This window comes from Myodes glareolus, chromosome 19, assembly GCF_982192425.1.
Source record: "Myodes glareolus chromosome 19, mMyoGla1.1, whole genome shotgun sequence".
Classification (NCBI taxonomy): domain Eukaryota; kingdom Metazoa; phylum Chordata; class Mammalia; order Rodentia; family Cricetidae; genus Myodes; species Myodes glareolus.
In genome coordinates this window covers 63,459,412-63,476,710 of record NC_142044.1, presented here as the reverse complement: position 1 = coordinate 63,476,710, position 17,299 = coordinate 63,459,412, and the positions used below count along the sequence as shown (strand labels likewise).

At 45.7% G+C, this 17,299-nt stretch overlaps 1 protein-coding gene and 1 pseudogene across 1 annotated transcript; both read right to left on the bottom strand.

Moving 5' to 3' along the window:
- Positions 1-1,318: 1,318 nt before the first annotated feature.
- On the bottom strand, positions 1,319-3,412 carry LOC148119025 (tubulin alpha-1C chain pseudogene; annotated as a pseudogene).
- A 4,397-nt stretch (positions 3,413-7,809) lies between these two features.
- On the bottom strand, positions 7,810-13,674 carry Tmt1a (thiol methyltransferase 1A). Its single transcript, XM_087899292.1, has 2 exons — positions 13,056-13,674; positions 7,810-9,017 (listed from the first exon to the last, which is right to left on the bottom strand). The coding sequence occupies exons 1-2, from the start codon at positions 13,551-13,553 to the stop codon at positions 8,781-8,783; spliced, it is 735 nt and encodes a 244-aa protein (XP_087755418.1). The 5' UTR covers positions 13,554-13,674; the 3' UTR covers positions 7,810-8,780.
- Positions 13,675-17,299: the final 3,625 nt, after the last annotated feature.

Sequence of the window (17,299 nt, the reverse complement as noted above, 5' to 3'; positions counted from 1 at the left end):
CTGGCTGGCCGTATTGCTTCTGCCCACTGAGTGCTGGGATTACAGGTGATGCCACTATACTGTAATGACCTTGATTTCTTAGTTACCTATGTGTTGGCATGCATCTGTTGTGTAGAGGTCAGAGGACAACTTCTGGGAGTTGGCTCTTTCCTTCCACTATGGGCGAAGGGGACCAACTCTTGTCGGGCTTGGCAGCGAGCACCTTTGCCCACTCGGACTCCTTGCCTGGTTTACCTTCACTTTCTTGAGGAAGAGTTTCTTCTTTCGTTCAAGTGTAGCCCATGCTGCATATGCCCCTGTTCTCTGGAATTCGGCTGAAGAATCTCTGCTCACCCTTGGGGAGATGGGATAGCATTCTCTGGCATCTGTGTATTGTCTTAGAGGTGGCTAACTTGTCCATAGCTTTTTCAAGACTAGAACATACAGTAGGTACTCAGTATTCTTACTCAGTTAAGTAAGAAATAAGCCAGGAGTATAGCACAATCAAGAGGGTTTGTCTCATTCACTAGGCCTAGGGTTCAACACCAGCACTACAAGAAATAGCAAGGGGTGTGTGCGTATGTGTGAGTGCGTGCTGGGAAGGATGAGGCCGATCGGGGATCTCACATCCAGATGGTCACAAGAAGAAGATCAAGAGTTCCAGGCCAGCCTGTACTACATAGTAAGACCCTGTCTCAAACAAGACTTCAGCATGTATGAAATGTATCATTACTTCATTGTTTTGTTTTTGTTTTTCCTTCGAGAAAGGAAAACTTAATGTAGACTCAGCTGGCCTCAAATACAGAGATCTGCTTCCCAAGCGCTGGGCACCACCCACCTGGCATTTCCTTGGTCCTTTTGTTCTTTCTTTCTTTTTTTTTTCTTTTTTGGTTTTTTGAGACAGAGTTTCTCTGTAGTTTTGGAGCCTGTCCTGGAACTAGCTCTTATTGACCAGGCTGGCCTCGAACTCACAGAGATCCGCCTGCCAATTCGCCACCACCACCTGGCATCATTCTTTTTTTTTTTAAAGTATTACTTTATAAATAATACCAATCAAAATTCCCACTTTGTTCTCTCCTCCCACTTCCTTTCCGAGTTCTTTCATTCTTTCATTCTTTTTTATATTTGCTTCATGTTAATATTTTACATAGCCTGCAGTTCTGACAGTGTCTCCACAGATGTGCTTGAGGAGCACTGAACATTAAAACATTAGGTAAATACAATATAAACAGATCAAATAGAAGTGAACACTGAAGCATATTTTCAAAATTTCCAACAATTTAAGAATGTATCAGAATTAATGACATAAAGAAAAAATGTTTGAATTTTTTTTTAAGTTAAAAACTTTCCTGATGCTGTTTATTACAAGGGCTCTGAGAAGAGGGGACAATGAGGTCACACCAGAGCTCTGAGGAGAGGGGACAATGAGGTCACACCAGGGCTCTGAGGAGAGAAGATGCAGACATCTCCAGGGTCCAAAAGAGACAAGACAATGAGGACATCACCAAAGGAGATGTCTGGTCTGATCTTGCTGTCTGGTCTCCACATGGTGGCACCTGAATCTTGTTCTCCAGGACAGGAAGTATCTTCCGCTGTGCTGGACCTGCTTTCAAGATATCTGAAAAACATTACTTTATCAACGTGTCAGGTCAACATTCACTGCTCCATCAAATCTGAGGGAAGCAGTGATGGAGGACACGATCTGGCTAATGAGGCGGTTAAGGTTAGTGTAGGTGGGGCGCTCAATGTTGAGGTTTCTACGACAAATGTCATAGACAGCCTCGTTGTCTACCATGAAGGCACAATCAGAGTGCTCCAGGGCGGTGTGGGTGGTGAGGATGAAATTGTAGGGCTCAACCACAGCAGTGAAAACCTGGGAGGCTGGGTAGATGGAGAACTCCAGCTTGGACTTCTTTCCGTAATCAACAGAGAGCCTCTCCATCAGCAGGGAGGTGAACCCAGAACCAGTTCCCCCGCCAAAGCTGTGGAAAACCAAGAAGCCCTGAAGACCTGTGCACTGGTCGGCCAGTTTGCAAATTCTGTCCAAGACGAGGTCAATGATCTCCTTGCCAATGGTGTAGTGGCCACGGGCATAGTTATTGGTGGCATCTTCCTTGCCTGTGATGAGCTGCTCAAGGTGGAAGAGCTGGCAGTAGGTACCAGTGCGAACTTCATCAATAACTGTGGGTTCCAGGTCTACAAACACTTCATAGATGACAGTATGCCCCTGGAAGGGAGACGTCTTGATAACACACATGAGATGTCTAAAGAACTCGCTCCAGAAAACGTCAGTACCAAAACGAATTGATAGTAGGATTCTTCTTCAAGTAATACCATGTCAAGCCACCTGTGGAATCTCCATGGTCTCTCAGGTAAGATGTGGCACAAGCTTGAAGGAAGAGTGCCCGCAGAGAAGGTGTCTCGCTGAAGATGGTATTGAAGGAGTCATCTCTTCCCCCAATGGTCTTGTCACTTGGTACTGACTGTCAGGCTGGATGCCATGTTCTAGAGTTCCCAGCAGGCATTGCCGATCTGGACACCAGCCTGGCCAATGTGGATGGAGATGCATTCATGCATGGTTGCTGCTTTTCGCGGCTTCCTGGAGGACGGTAGAGGCGAGGAGGAGGTGTTGCTTCTTACAGCGCGACTCTTAGGTGGTTGATGTAAGAGAAACTGCAGTCCAATATTTTCTTTTCAGAAGTTTGTTTTTGGACAGATTGTGTTGCTACGAACCAGCTCAGCTGGAGCACTGGGACCAACGGGACAGGGTCTCAGGAATAGGTGAGTAAGGAGTCGCCCAATGCCAGACACAAGACTCAAAGGAATTGTATCTGAATGTGTCTTTATTAGGCATGAGACTCATCCTTTATACAGAAAAGATTGCTTAATAGCATGTGGTTTTTTTTCATGTGGTACAGATTATTCTTAGAATCATATCAGATACATGAGAATAGATATTCCTCAGACAGATGTCCCCAGTGTGAGTCTGCGGTTGGTTATGCTAGACATGGATTGACATTAGTTTCGATATAAATCTTTATCTAGGCTATGAGTTCATGGCATTTTGAGCTAAGGGCAAGCGGTTGTGGTTAACAGTCACACAGTCTACAGTCTTATATATGAAGCTGAAGGCCTCGTCCGTTCACATACCTTGTCTGTTTTCCTCTGAGATGACTTCCTTTGAGCAGTGTTGTTTCTAGTCATTTCAGTGCTTCAATCTTTCTGAAGCCGACTGACAAAAGGTGATAAAGTAATCTCTTCCAGATTCTAGTTTTTCACTGGAGGAGGTCAGGACAGGAATTTAAGCAGGGTAGTAACCAGGAGTCAGGAGCTGATACAGAAACCATGGAAGAGTGTTTCTAATGACTTGCTCCCTATACCTTGTTCAGTCTGCTTGTTTTCTTGTTTATCTGTCTATATATATATATATATATATATATATATATATATATATATTGCCTTCCCTTCTCTCCTCATGCTCTCCCCACCTGCCACCCCACCCCACATCCACTCTTCAGAGATGGTAAGGTCTCCCATGGAAAGTCAAATCTGTCCCATCACCTTTTTGAGGCAGGATCAAGGTTTTCCCCCTGTCTCTCACAGTGCCTAGATTGAGCAAGGTATTCCTCCATAGAAAATGGTATCCACAAAGTCAGTTCATGCATTAGGGTTAGATCCTGTTTCTACTGCCAGTGGTTCCGCATACTTCCCATCTGTAAGGGGTTGGTTATAAATTGTATAGGGTTGGGGGTAGAATACAAAGTTTAGGCTCAGGAATCTTTTTGGGGGAAAAAAGGGGAATGGATGATATGGGATAATAGGTAGATTAATGTATCTACTTGTGAATTATTCATTATAGACAATTTACATTGGTATAGATTCTTTGTATATTGATACATATGTAAAATTATCTTTGTATTCCTGTCTCAGACCATTTGTATATATTATATAAATTATTTATATTTGTAATATTGTATGTTATTTATATTTACATTTGTAAAGTTACTTTGTTACACTGTGTGTTCCTACCTCTGCTTAAGATATTTTGCATATCGATGTGATTTAGGATACTTTTATCATATTGCACTATACATTTCTACATCTGATAAAGATATTTTTATATTGATACAATTTTGAGGTCATTGTCTTTGTGCTCACATCTGCTTAAAGACTGTTATATGAAGCTTTAATCTTTCAGATTTACAGGTTAATAGTCACCCATGTTTGTTATACTATTACTGTTAGGGTCTTGTTGTAGAGATGTACTCTGCATAGACAGGTAATCTTCAAACTCTTCAAAGACCTGTAGAACATGACACTTAAATAACTCAGGATTGTGTTAATATTAGACATGGTTGCTCCTGGCAGCACAGATTTATTCTTGAGAATGTTAAACATCAAAGACACTCCACTTGGAGCTTGCTTTCTATGCCACTTATTGGCAAAACTGGCCTTTGGGCAAAGAACTGCTCTTGTCTCAACTGCTAACAATATGTGCACTGTTCAAACTGGAAAAAAACAGGATACAATGTTGTAAAAGGAGTGGCATGCCACTTCCCACTCAGCTCCCGGCCGCCCAGCTAGCTTATACCTGAAATAATTACACAGAAATTGTATTTATTTAAACACTGCCTGGCCCATTAGTTCTAACCTCTTATTGGCTAACTTACATATTTGTTTAACCCATTTCCATTAATATGTATTGCCACTTGACTGTGGCTTACTGGCATGAGTCTAACCAGCGTCTGTCTCGGAGAGGAGAACCTTGGCATCTGCCACACTGCCTTCTTCCTCCTAGAATTCTGTTCTGTCTTCCCCACCTACCTGAGTTTGCCCTATCCACTAGGCCAAGGCAGTCTCTTTATTTAACTAATGAAAGTAGCACCTAGATAGAAGATCCTCCTACACCAATACAAGCAAAAGCGACTGCTGAACTTTGCCAAGACAGGGTAGGACAGTCTTTCAAATCTTGCTGCTTTTAAAAATGGTCTGTCAGATACTCTAGGCCTCAGTCAAAGCTGGTTGCCCCAACATTGCAAATGAGGCTTTGGGTGACTGCCCAGGCAGTCAGTCAGTTGTTTCTATCATTTTTTTCTGTGCCTTTTGGAAGTGCTTGCTTGCCTTTCCTGCTTACTCAGGTAACATTATTTTCCTCTTCAAGTCTTTGATGGGGTTGAAAACTAGACAGTCATGGCTAATATCCTCTCATAACATAGCTAAGGCATTTTAGATACAAGACTTAGACTCCAGGATACGACAACTCTTGAAATCTGTTATTTGCTAATTTCCTTAGATTGGACATTTAGCACATGTTTCTTGCCTGATGTTTATGATGGTTGTAGTTCTATTTTTGTGTATGTTTTTGCCTTTTCTTTTTCCTGAATAATACTTGATCTTTGTTCTTATTGGATATAGTTTTGTATTAGGTTTAGAACCTTCTTATTTAGACAAAAGGGGGAAGTGTTTTGGGAATTTATTCCACTTATATGTTTTGGGGTGCTGGCCCATTAGGGTGTTGCCTGAGGTACTACATGTGGACTGATTAGGCCAGACAGGAAGCATGCTCACTCTCTTGTGTGGTAGTTGGAGATCTGATCACAGCTTTCTCCACTCTAGGGCAGAAGACTACACTAGCTCTGTACCTTTATTGTGTGAGTGTTCCCAAATAAATATTTATCCTTTATTCCAGTCTATTGTGACTTCCTTACTTACACCTACAATAGGGGTTGAAAATTCTACCTTCATCATCCTGCTGTCCCAGAGGAGGCTCAGAATTAAATTAAAGTGACATAGAAAAGTATAATTCAAGCTTTATTTGAAATGGAAGGAGTCTACATATATGCTGACCAGGGCTAGAGATGGCTCAGTGTGCAAGAGCGGGGAGCCAAGTTTTCACTTCTAGCATCCGTGTAATGCATCAGGCATGGCTGTGGGCACATATTAGCCACAGAACTGTGGTGGAGCGGAAGCATGTAAGCATCAGAGACTTGCAGCCTGAGTTCTATGTGGTTGTGAGTCACCCCATATGGGTTCTGAGACATAAATGCAGGCCCTCTGTTAGAGCAGCCAGTGCTCTTAACTGCTGACCCATTTCTCCAGCCCTGTTCAGAGTGGCTTTAAATGTGTTTTCTTCGAAGAAGGAGAAAATCTGTAATATGCAGACATGGGTGTCAAACAGATTGTGCGGTTTGAGGGTTTCTGGAACCACCTCTGCCACAGGTGGCAGCTGTAATAGACTCCTGTGTTAATTTCTCTCGCCTTAGCTTCTATAGAGCAGTGAGGCTGTTGACCATGCCATTCAGACAAGGACTTAGCTAGTCCTCTGCACTGGGCTCTTACCTTCTGCGGTAGATTGAACATAATTGGTCCCCATAATCTCATAGGGGTGGCACTATTAGGTGTGGCTTTATTGGAATGGGTATGGCCTTGTTGGAGGAAGTGTGTCACTGTCGGGGGTGGACTTCAAGGGGAATGTGGTAGCTTAAATGTAATTGCCCCTCATACTCTCATAGGGGTGGCACTATTAGGTGTGACTTTGTTGAAGTAGGTATGGCCTTGTTGGAGGAAGTGTGCCACTGTCGGGGGTGGACTTCAAGGGGAATGTGGTAGTTTAAATGTAATTGCCCCTCATACTCTCATAGGGAGTGACACTATTAGGAGGTGTGACTTTGTTGAAGTAGGTATGGCCTTGTTGGAGGAAGTGTGCCACTTTGAGGCTTTGTGGTTTCCTGTGCTTAGGATACTGCCCAGTATCTCAGTTGACTTCCTGTTGCCTGCAAGATGTAGGACTCTCAGCTCCTTCTCCAGCACCATGTCTGCTGCACGCTGCCATGATCCCTGTCATGATGATAATGGACTGAACCTCTGAAACTAAGCAAACCACCCCAATTAAATGTTTTCCTTATAAGAGTTGCCATGGTCACCATGTCTCTTCACAGCCCTGGAAACCCTGCGACACCTTCCAATGCGATGAGGTACACCTGTGCCTTTGCAAACCTCCCAGAACTGAAGAGGGAGCTATCCAGGTCCTGACAACAGTGCTGATTTGTGTGGGAGAGGCAGAGCCATGAGCTGCCTTTCTCCAAGCTCTGCTTTCACAAACGGGACCCCTGCACTGAAGCTTTTCAAAACTCATTCAGGGTGGCTGTGGTGGCACATGGCTTTGATTGGCACTCAGGCGGCAGAGGCAGGTAGAGTCTGAGGCCGGCCAATGATCCATAGTGAGACCCTATATTAAAACTCCCAACACATAATTCTTATTCCAGGACAGGGACCTGGTTCAATGGTATAGCCTTGCCTAGCATGCCCACAATCCCTACTACAACACTACAAACAAACAAACAAACAAACAAACAAACAAAATAACCACATGTCCACATCAAAATGGCTGAAGGCTAGCTGTGTGTGGTCATTTGAATGCTAAATGTCGCCACAGGCTCATGGGCCTGAGCACTTGGTCCCCAGCCAGTGGGCTGCTTTGGAAGACTGTGAAACCTTTAATAGCCTTGCTGAAGAAAATAAATCACTTGAATTTTTATGGTCTGGTCCCAGTTCTCTCCACACTCAGGTTCCTGACTGTGATACAATGTGAGAAGCTGCCTATGCTCCTGCCAGGATGCCTTCCCCCTCCTAGAAGGACGAGGCCCCTCCCCCTTGCCCTTCAGTCACCTCTGGGCTGATCTGGCCCCAGCATCAAGGACCAACCCTTGTATATTGTGCATCATACCTGGATGCAGAAAAACACATCTGCGCGTTCAAATGCCTTCCTTGTCTAAGGTGATGTTTCCTTCTCAGATGCTAAAACACAAATGAAGACAAGCCAGCCAAGTATAGATTATTTCCATTTCTTAAAGGAATATGAATTTATTGATTTGATGTTGAAAATAGGACTTCTGCATCTCAGAAAATATATTTGTTTACATCCATACAAACTGTAGCTGAGACCCTTGAGTGGCCCACCCAGACTCGCTCTCAGTGCACACAGTGATGTCCGCGCTTTCCTTCCAGGACCAGTGGGGGCTTTTTCCTCCCCCACCTCAAGATTTTCTTTGTGTCACTCTGGCTGTCCTAGAACTCACTCTGTAGACCAGGTTGGTCCAGAGGTCAGAGATTACTGAAATCTGCCTCTTAGGTACTGGGATTAAAGGCATGCACCACCTCGCCCAGTTCAATACCAAGGGAATTTGGTCAGAAGAATCCCCCAGGCCCTGCCCACTACATTTACCGGTTGCATTTAGAGTCTCCCACACAGTGTGCCCATTTTCCCTAACTGCAGGGGCTGCCCTTCCACTGCCTAGAGTCTCTTCTGTTCAACAAAGCACATGCTAGATAATTAACCCCAGAATGCCAGTGGCCGGGTGCAGTCCTGCGGTGACGCTGGGCACCGGTGCTCAGTGCACGCATAAAAACTGTGTTGTGCAGCAGGATTTGGTGAAACACTGAATCAGAAGGGAGACAGCTGCTGGCCTGAGCGCACAGGGCAGCGAAAGCCAGAGCAGAGACACCAGGGCAGCAAGCGGGTTCAGATTTCATTTTCTGGGGAGAAGATTTTCTGTTAGTCAGAGGTGGATTTTCACTTAGCTGGAGTTGATTTGTTCGGTTTGCAAACTGTCAGCTGCTTTATTATCAAAGGCTTGGAGATCATTGGTCGCTTTGAAGGGGGTTCAAAGCCGCTTTGATTTGGTTTTGAGAGAGAATGTAGAAAATGGTTAAACAGAATGAAGTGGACTTCACTCCTCCCAGGTGGAAGTTTACATCTAAACTGAAGCCCTAGCAGCCATTCAGGCCTTGTGCCCCTCCCACTATTTCACAGCGTACCCGTAGATGTGGGGTCGCACCAAAACCCAGGACAGTGGAGCCTGGATGTGCTGCAGCTTGAGCTTCGAGAAGCTGGCCTGCTCCAGAGTCTTCCAACTCTCTCTCGTTAGGTTACATCCATCAAACAGAAGAAACCAGGTAGGATCCAGAACCTGCTGCCAGAAGTAATTCCAGGTGGACCGCTCATCCGCCACATGCTCCATGAAGTAGAAGGCGCCTCCCTGAGAAAGAAAACACACACACACACACACACACACACACACACACACACACACATTTTAAAGATACTGGTTCTGGGAAAACAGCTTTACAAGATGTGTGAAGCATCAAATTTCAGTGCCTGAGGCCAACTTTGAAAATTCACAGGTAAATTATAATGGAGTAGGTAATGGGTAATGTAGTTTGAATTTTGGTCACATTTTATACAGCACTAGCTGGGTAAGATAGCCCATGCCTGGAGTCTCCACACAAGAGAGGCTAAGGCAGGACGATCTGAAGTGACAGGCCAGTCATAGTGGGACCACATCTTCAGGCCTGGAACAGGCAATTTTCCCCAACATTACGTCTGTACCACACGTTGTTTATAATCTTTATTTTACTTCGTATCTGTTAGGCTTTTCCCAGTTTTTCACTGTAACTAGCATTAATGTCTACCAATTTTGGGAGAATTTGTAATTATTGCCAAGCAGATACATTGTTTAAAAACGGGGTTGAGTCCATGATGGGTGCCTTTTAAAACACCTTGATAAAAGTTTTCAAATTGCCCTTTGGAAAAATTGACTCACCTTTACACTAGAGCTAGCAATGCCTGTGAAGGGTATGTCTTAGGGTTTCTACTGCTACAAAGAGAGCCCTGTCTGCTTCCCCCCACTTCCCTTCAGCCTGGACCTGGACACAGAAACGGGCCTCCTCCTGCAGCACCTAGAGGACACTGTATGTACTGGCTGACCTTAATCCTCCTCCTCTGTGGACCCTGGGGCTGGGACTATAGGTGTGAGTCACAGCATCTAACTAATATAATCACACTGTAATAAAATGACGGCTCATTAATGGAAAAAAGCAGTTATTTCCATGAGCAAAACAAGGATGGATATCAACAAACAGACCTAAAAGGAACCCAAGTACACAAGTTTTCTAGTAAAAAGATTTTATATCTACTAAGAACCTTAAAGATAAGTGTATTTTTACATGAGTGTTCATGTGTGAGTGCCCATGTGTAGGGCTTTTTGTGGAGGTCAGAGGACAACTTTTGACCCAGCAGCTCACTGGCTGGATTTCACCATGTTGGCTAGGCTAACTGGCCAGCGGCCTCAGAGAGCTGTTGGTTTCTGACTCCCCTGTTCTGGAATTAGTGTGTGGGTGCATGAATGTGAGCACACACACGTGTGTGGACAACAACAGTTGTTAAACTCAAGCAGTCTTTCTCCAAAAGGAGAGTCTACGCAAGGAAGCTTGCCAGGTTTCTCTATTTTTGTATCTGTCGTTGCTCCTTCACAATCTTGCCTTTTTACTGTTGTGCTTTGGCGCTCGGGGCCCTGACTCCTGCTCTCATGTTTGCTACACAAATGCTTCATAAATGCATTAACACCAAGTCCCTTTTGTTTAAAATTTTCATTACATTAGTTTAGTCTGAGTGTGAAAACACAAGTGCGTGTGTAAGTGTGTGCACACGTGTGTTCTCGTCTCCTAACCATGTGGACCTCAGGGCGGCAGCCTTGACCGCAGTGCCTTTGCTGGCTGAGCTACCTTACTGACCACCTCCCCTCTTCTGTCTTTTGTTGTTGTCATTCCTTGACTTTCGAAACAGCCTCACAACATCACCCAGGTTGGTCTCGATCTCACTACACAGCAAACTCATTCTGGCACTAGCTGGTCTTGAACTCCCAGTCCTCCTGCCTCAAGCTGGCATTACAGATATGTTCCACCATCCTTTAAAATACAAAAAAACTTTTAACTCACTAGCAAAATGTTCCCAGGCACTTCTTGTAAGTTCTGGAAACACAGGAGCTGTCGAAGGAAAATATGAACCTACCTACAGGTGCTGTGTAGACCGAACTGTGTTATTTCATTCATAATGCAAATGACACCCAGGGCAGCATTTCATCCTTCGGTTTCACTCAGCCTGGGATGGTAAGTGATATTGCCCTTAGGGGAGAAACTGCACTTTGATTTTTCACCTGCAGCCCACGTAGGGCATGGACATGCTACCCGAGCAGCCCTGCAGCCCACGTAGGGCACGGGCATGCTACCCGAGCAGCCCTGTGCATTTCCGAGGGAGAAAAGAAACGCATTTCCCTTTTTCCAGCCTTCATTATGCTACTCTGGTCCTGGCCACCCGAAGGCAGAGTTCCTGATAACATTCAGTTTAGAGATGTAGTTACCCCAAATTATACAGAAAAGTTCAAGTAAAACGTATGTTTAAGAATAGAAAAACACCAGGAGGTGGTGGCGCACACCTTTAATCTCAGCACTCGGGAGGCAGAGGCAGGCAGATCTCTGTGAGTTCAAGGCCAGCCTGGTCTACAAGAGCTAGTTCCAGGACAGGCTCCAAAGCTACACAGAGATACCCTGCCTTGAAAAAACAAAAAACAAAAAAAAAACATACACACAAACAAACAAAAAACAAACAAACAAAATGCAATTGAATTTCCTAGTAAAAAGCGAAAAGCCAAACATGTCATTTCCTCAGGTTAGAAAGGAAAAGCAGAGAGACGGGCTTTGCTGTGTCTGGAAATAGTCCGGGAGGTTGGCAGGGCGGGGCAGAGCAAACTGCGTGGGGGTTGAGATTTGGAAATCTGTGCAGGCACACAGCCGAGAACACTCAAGACACGTGAGACTGTTGGGGAGGATATATATGTGGAAGGAGAGCCGAGGGAGAGCTTCCGTGTCTAGGGACAGCAAAGGGGCAGAAAGGCCGAAATCTGGAAGATGACAATGGGCAGCAATATTCTCACTGAAGAGCTGGACCTGGGCAGGGTGTGGGGGTGCATGTCTTTAATCCAGTACTGGGGAGGCAGATCTCTGTGAGTTCACAGCCAGCCTGGTCTTCCTACAGAGTTTCAGGCCAGCCTAGCACAATTCAGTGAGAATGAGACCTGGATTCACAGGTAACTTGGGTGCATTTCTTAAACCTCTTTTCTGAAAGGATGATCATAAGTACCTGCTTCAGAGGGTTATGGTTAGGGTAAACTGAGGCTCTCATGATGATCTGGGCTCGATTAAGCAACCATAGATGCTAAAGAAGACAACCGAAGCCATGTCTGGTGTGTGTCAGGTGTGACTACCTACTAGTTTGATCACTGCGCACCTGTCCTTGTGCCAGAGAGACTATGCCGAGCCCTCAGCCTCTGAGACACTGACTTTCGCTGGGTTTATGTGTGTGTACCACCACACCCAGCCAACTTTTTAATAGCTACAGCGTTCCTGACTATGTGACAATCTCCCATCCACAGACAGGTTTTCTCCCATTTCCACTAATGCCAATGCTCTATTAATGACTATCCTTGTGATGGACAAGGTTTTGTACATGTGTAACTGTAGATAAATTTCTAGTAGATAAAATTATGTACACTTGATACTTTGATATGTCAAGTGTCTTCAAAAACTTTTGCTGTATGAGGGACCCTTCCCAGATACACACCAGTACCTAGACTATGTCTCATGGTTAAAAATGGCCTCTAGGTCTTTCTCACACAATGGCTACTTTAATTTGTGCTCCTGATCTTGCCCAGTTGCTCATCTTGGTTTTTTTGTTTTTTGTTTTGTTGTTGTTGTTTAACTCTGATCAGTTTTAAGAAACAAACCCATTGTCCTTAGTGACTTGCCAATTGTTGTTTGGTTTGGTTTTTGAGACGGGGCTTCAGTGTGTAGCCTTGGCTGGCCTGGGCTTCACTCTGTAGACCAGGCTGGCTTCAAACTCATAGAGATCAGCCTGCCTCTGCCTCCTCAGTGTTGGCACTTGTAATGTTTTTTAATTGGGGGGGGGGCATGAACCCTTCAGCTGTTCTGGGAGCTACTGTTACCAAGTTCGACATTTGAGCTGTCCTGCAGGCTCTTGCCTCTGCAGCAGTTTAGAAGTTTTTAAATTTTAATTTGTCAGTCCTTACCTCTGCCGGTCTCTGACACTCCTTTTCTTAAAAAAAAAAAAAAAAAAAAATCCTTCCCTGATTTTTTTTTAAGTGTACCTTTTAGTTTAGAATACACCCGAAATTGACAGGACCACACTTGGGAGTTAGGGTTAGTCCTCATCTGTCACTCACCGGCCTCAGTACTCGGCACACCTCGCGCAGAATCTTCTCCTGGTTCTTCACCGAGCACAGCACGAGGGTGCAGACCACCACGTCCACGGAGCCATCAGCCACCTGGCTCATGTTCTCCCCGGCCGCCACCACGAAGCGCTCGAACTGCAACTGCCGGTTCTCTGAGACGCTCTTGAACAAGAACTTCTCGAAGCTTGGATTAGGGTCGACACAGGTCACCCTGCACCCGGGGGGATAGAATTTAAAGTTGGCCCCGGTGCCGCAGCCCAGCTCCAGCAGCGACAGCTTCCCCGAGGGGCCCGCGAACTCCTGCAGGTTGCTGAAAAGCTCCTTCTTTTTGCTCGCCATCTGCTCGTTATATGTCACCGTGAACCGCGACAGAAAGTAGGGAAACCACATTTTGCATATCCAATTCCACATGCCTAAAAGGTTCAGCAGGTAGATGGGAAACGCCAGGATGCCGACAACCAGCCGGAGGACCAGGATGGCGAGCGTCATCGCGGCGAATGGAGGAGAAAGGGCCACAGACCGAAGCAGTCCTCTGGAGGAGTAGGGCGCAGGCTCCGGGCCGCGTTCCAGAGCCAACCAGGAAGGAAGGTGGCGCCGCCGAGCAGAAAAACAAAATCCAAGATCCCCTCCCCACCCCGCCCGGGAGATGAGGCAGAAGTTGGCACAGCTGCGTGCGCAGTGGCCCAGGGCTGTCCCTCGTGGTTCCTCAGGAGAGTTGCAGCCAGAACTCTGCCTGGCCTTGTTTGGGTCTAGAGGCAGCGGCAAGGTTCCTGCTGCAGTTTGTTATAAGCAAGGTCCTTTCACCTCACCCAGCCAGCCAGTCAGCGAGTCTGTCCTGAGGAGAGTCCCCGCGTGGATTAGAGCCCACACGGGATGTTTGACTGAGACCCCTCTATCAAAATTTAGTCTCCTCCTTTCTCCTCTCCCCACTGCACCCCACCCAGGTCCTTTTTGTTTTCTTTTTTTTTTAAAATAAAGGAAGTGAAAGGGATCTCCGCCTAGCTTCAGTCAACAATTTCCCAAGTTCCTTTCTAAACAGAGGCTTTCATTGGTTAATAATTAATCAGAGGAATTTCTTCTAAATCACTGTTTGATCCTCTACTGTTTAAAGTGCAGTTGTCATTACACTTGGCTGTTATGTAACAACCTATCAGGGGTAACTAGTGCTCAGGGTATTCACATTTGCACACAGAGGGTCTTCTAAGCCCACCAGTTTATAGCTGCAAGAATCTGTCTTGATGGGAGTGTTCTGGGTTTTTGCCAAAGGCAGGGTCTCCCTCTTTAGACCAAGCTGGCCTTGAATTCTTGACCCTGCTTTGACCTCTCAAGTGTTGAGATCACAGACCTCTGTCACAAAAGCCTTGCTTGTGAACTTCTTGGATTATTTATGAAATCGTTTGCTTCTGTTTCTTCTGAGTGCTCGAACAGGTCTTAATGAAATTAAGTGAACTATCAAAGAGATTCTAAGTGAAACACGGAGCTTTTGACATGTGAATGGCAATAGAAACATAGGCACAACCGGAAGAATTGAGACACTAATATATTCATGCAGTTCTGCAAGTCAGATCAAGAATGTCACTCCACTGGTTTCCAGGTGAAATGGAGTGAGACAACCAGAGCATCTGACAATTGGCAGGGCAGTGTCGGCATCAGAGGAGGGAACAACTCACATTCTAAAGCACGGCGGAGCTGTGTTCTCTTTTGGATCTTTCTTTTATTTGATGGTAGACATGGATGGTACAAAGGATTGAGCCCAGGGTCTCATGCATAATGGGCAACTACTCGATCACTGATCCTAACCCAGGGAGGGGTGTGTAGGGGTGTTTTAAAGTCCACTCACACTTATATACCCTACACTTATGCAATTACAACAGCAGGCCCTGGTGGCACACACCTTAATCCCAGCACTGAGGAAGCAAAGGCAGGCAGAGGTGTATGAAGTCTGTGAGACCAGGCTGACTTACACAGTGACACAGGAACCCCCCCCCCCCACCGACTCCCAAATGTAGAATAGAGAGGCCTGTCTCAAAAACACAAAAGAACCAAACAAAAGTATTATAACAACTATTCCATGAGTGTGTGTGTGAGCACATGAGTGTGTGTGTGAGCACATGTGTGTGTGTGTGAGCACGCGTGTGTGCTAGAGCATATGCAGTTTTTTTTTTCATTTTAAAATTTTATTTATTTATTAGGTTTTTCAAAACAGGGTTTCTCTGTGTAGCTCTTTCTGCCCTGGAATTCACTCTATAGACCAGGCTGGCCTGGAATTCAGAGATCTGCCTGCCTCTGCTCCCCACCCCCCAAAAGTGCTGGGATTAAAGGCATGTGCCACCCCCACTACCCAGATTTTTATTTTAATTGTGTGTTCACATGTGTGCACATGTCAATCACCCATGTGGAAGGACAAGTTTCAACAGCTGAGGGAGGGTCTCTCATTTCTACAGCTGCGCTGAGCAACCCAGGCCAGGGCCTGCTGGCTTCTAGTAATTCTGTCATTGCTTCCGGGCCACTGTAGGAGTGCTGGAATTGTGGGTGTACAGCACTCATTTACCTGGTCACTGGGTGTACTGCTAGTGCTTTTATGAACTGGCCAGACACACTTTTTTTTGCACTTTTTTAAAACTATAGATAGCTGTGAGCCATGTGGTTGTTGGGAATTGAACTCAAGACCTAAGGAAGAGCAGCCAGTGCTCTTAACCACTGAACCATCATCTCTCCAGCCCCATTTTTGTTTTTATTTCTGAAAGCAGGCAATGGATTCAGGGCCATCTTATTGCTTCCCTGTCACACCCTACATTTGTTTATCTCATCACTTGTTGGCATATGACTAAATTATTTCCAGTTTGGAACTATGAAAAATTAAGCTATTATAAGGCTGGGCCTGGTGGTGCTGCCTTTAATCCCAGCAGAGACAGAGGCAGGGGGATGGCCAGTCTGTTCTACATAGTGAGCTTCATGCCAGTCAAAGAAACATAGTGAGAGAGCCTGTCTAAAACAACAAAGACCCGTTTTCTACCATTGTGTGTGTATGTTTGTGTGTGTGCACATTTGTTGGGGGCTGTGGACCCAGACCCTGAATTTCCTGTAAACAACTTGTTATGCTTGCAGCTGCTCTGAGCAAAACAACTTGTTTTCCTGTGTTTGCAGTTGCTCTGAGCAGGAGACCCTCAGGAGCTCCTGATGGCAGGGGAATGGTTTCTGGTGGGTTTGGCTGGGGCGTGGCTATCAGTTAAGGATCCATATATAAGCGGCTCTGGGACACAAAAACTTGGCATTCATGTTTCAAGGATGACCCGTGTCTCTGTCTGTGTGTCTTTGTGTGTTTAAATCTCCAGGTCCTTGCCCGGCTCGCGAATGGTCTTATAGTGCAGGTGCCACACTACAGGTGTAATACCGTAGTACACGTACTAGCACGGAAGGTACATGCGCTTGCTTTTGAGTGCACACCAACACACACCACAGCGGTATTAGTTTCTACTGTTGTGATAAACACCATGAGCAAAGAAACTTATGAAGAAAGCGTTTAATTGGTTTACAGTTCCAGAGGGGTAGAGTCCTTGATGGCTGAATAGCAGCCTGGTGAGAATGAAGGTGTCATGGTGGCAGGAATAGCCAAGAACCCACATCTCAAACTGTGAGCAGGAGACAGAAAGACCCTTAAATGACGTGCATGTTTTGAAACCTCAGGGCCCACCCCTAGTGACATACTTCCTTCAGTGAGACCACGCCTCTCCCCCCTGCCCCCCAGTTTGGTCTCACTGTGTAGCCCTGACTGTCCTGAAATTTAGTAGATCAGGCTGTCCTGGAGCTTCCTGAGATCTGCCTACTTCTGCCTTGTGAGTGCTGGGATTAAAGGTATAAGGCCACACCTCTAACCCTCCCTAAACAGACAACCAATGGGGACCAAGTATTCAAATACCCAAGACAGTTCATGTGTGAAGGACAAGGGACAACTTTTGGGAGTTAGGTCTCTGGCTCTCAGGACTGGCAGCAATGCCTTTCCTGCTAATCCATCTTGCTGTCCCATCCCCAGTTGTGTTGTTTTGGTTTTGAGACAGGGTCTCATGTAGCCTAGCTGATCCCAAGCCTTGTTATGGAGCTAAGGATGAGGTTAGACCCCTCCTGCCCCACCCCCTGAGTGCCGGGTTTGCACTCTGTCACCAGACGGCAGTGGGTGTCAAACCCAGGTGAGCTAAAGATTTTTAGATAGACTTAAGCAAGGGAGCGGATGTGGA

Excerpts from the sequence above, each read along its gene's own strand:
- Tmt1a (XM_087899292.1), bottom strand. The coding sequence starts at position 13,553 with ATGACGCTCGCCATCCTGGTCCTCCGGCTGGTTGTCGGCATCCTGGCG. Across the intron at positions 9,018-13,055 it reads TGTGCCGAGTACTGAGGCCG|GGAGGCGCCTTCTACTTCAT; the intron begins GTGAGTGACAGA and ends TTTCTTTCTCAG.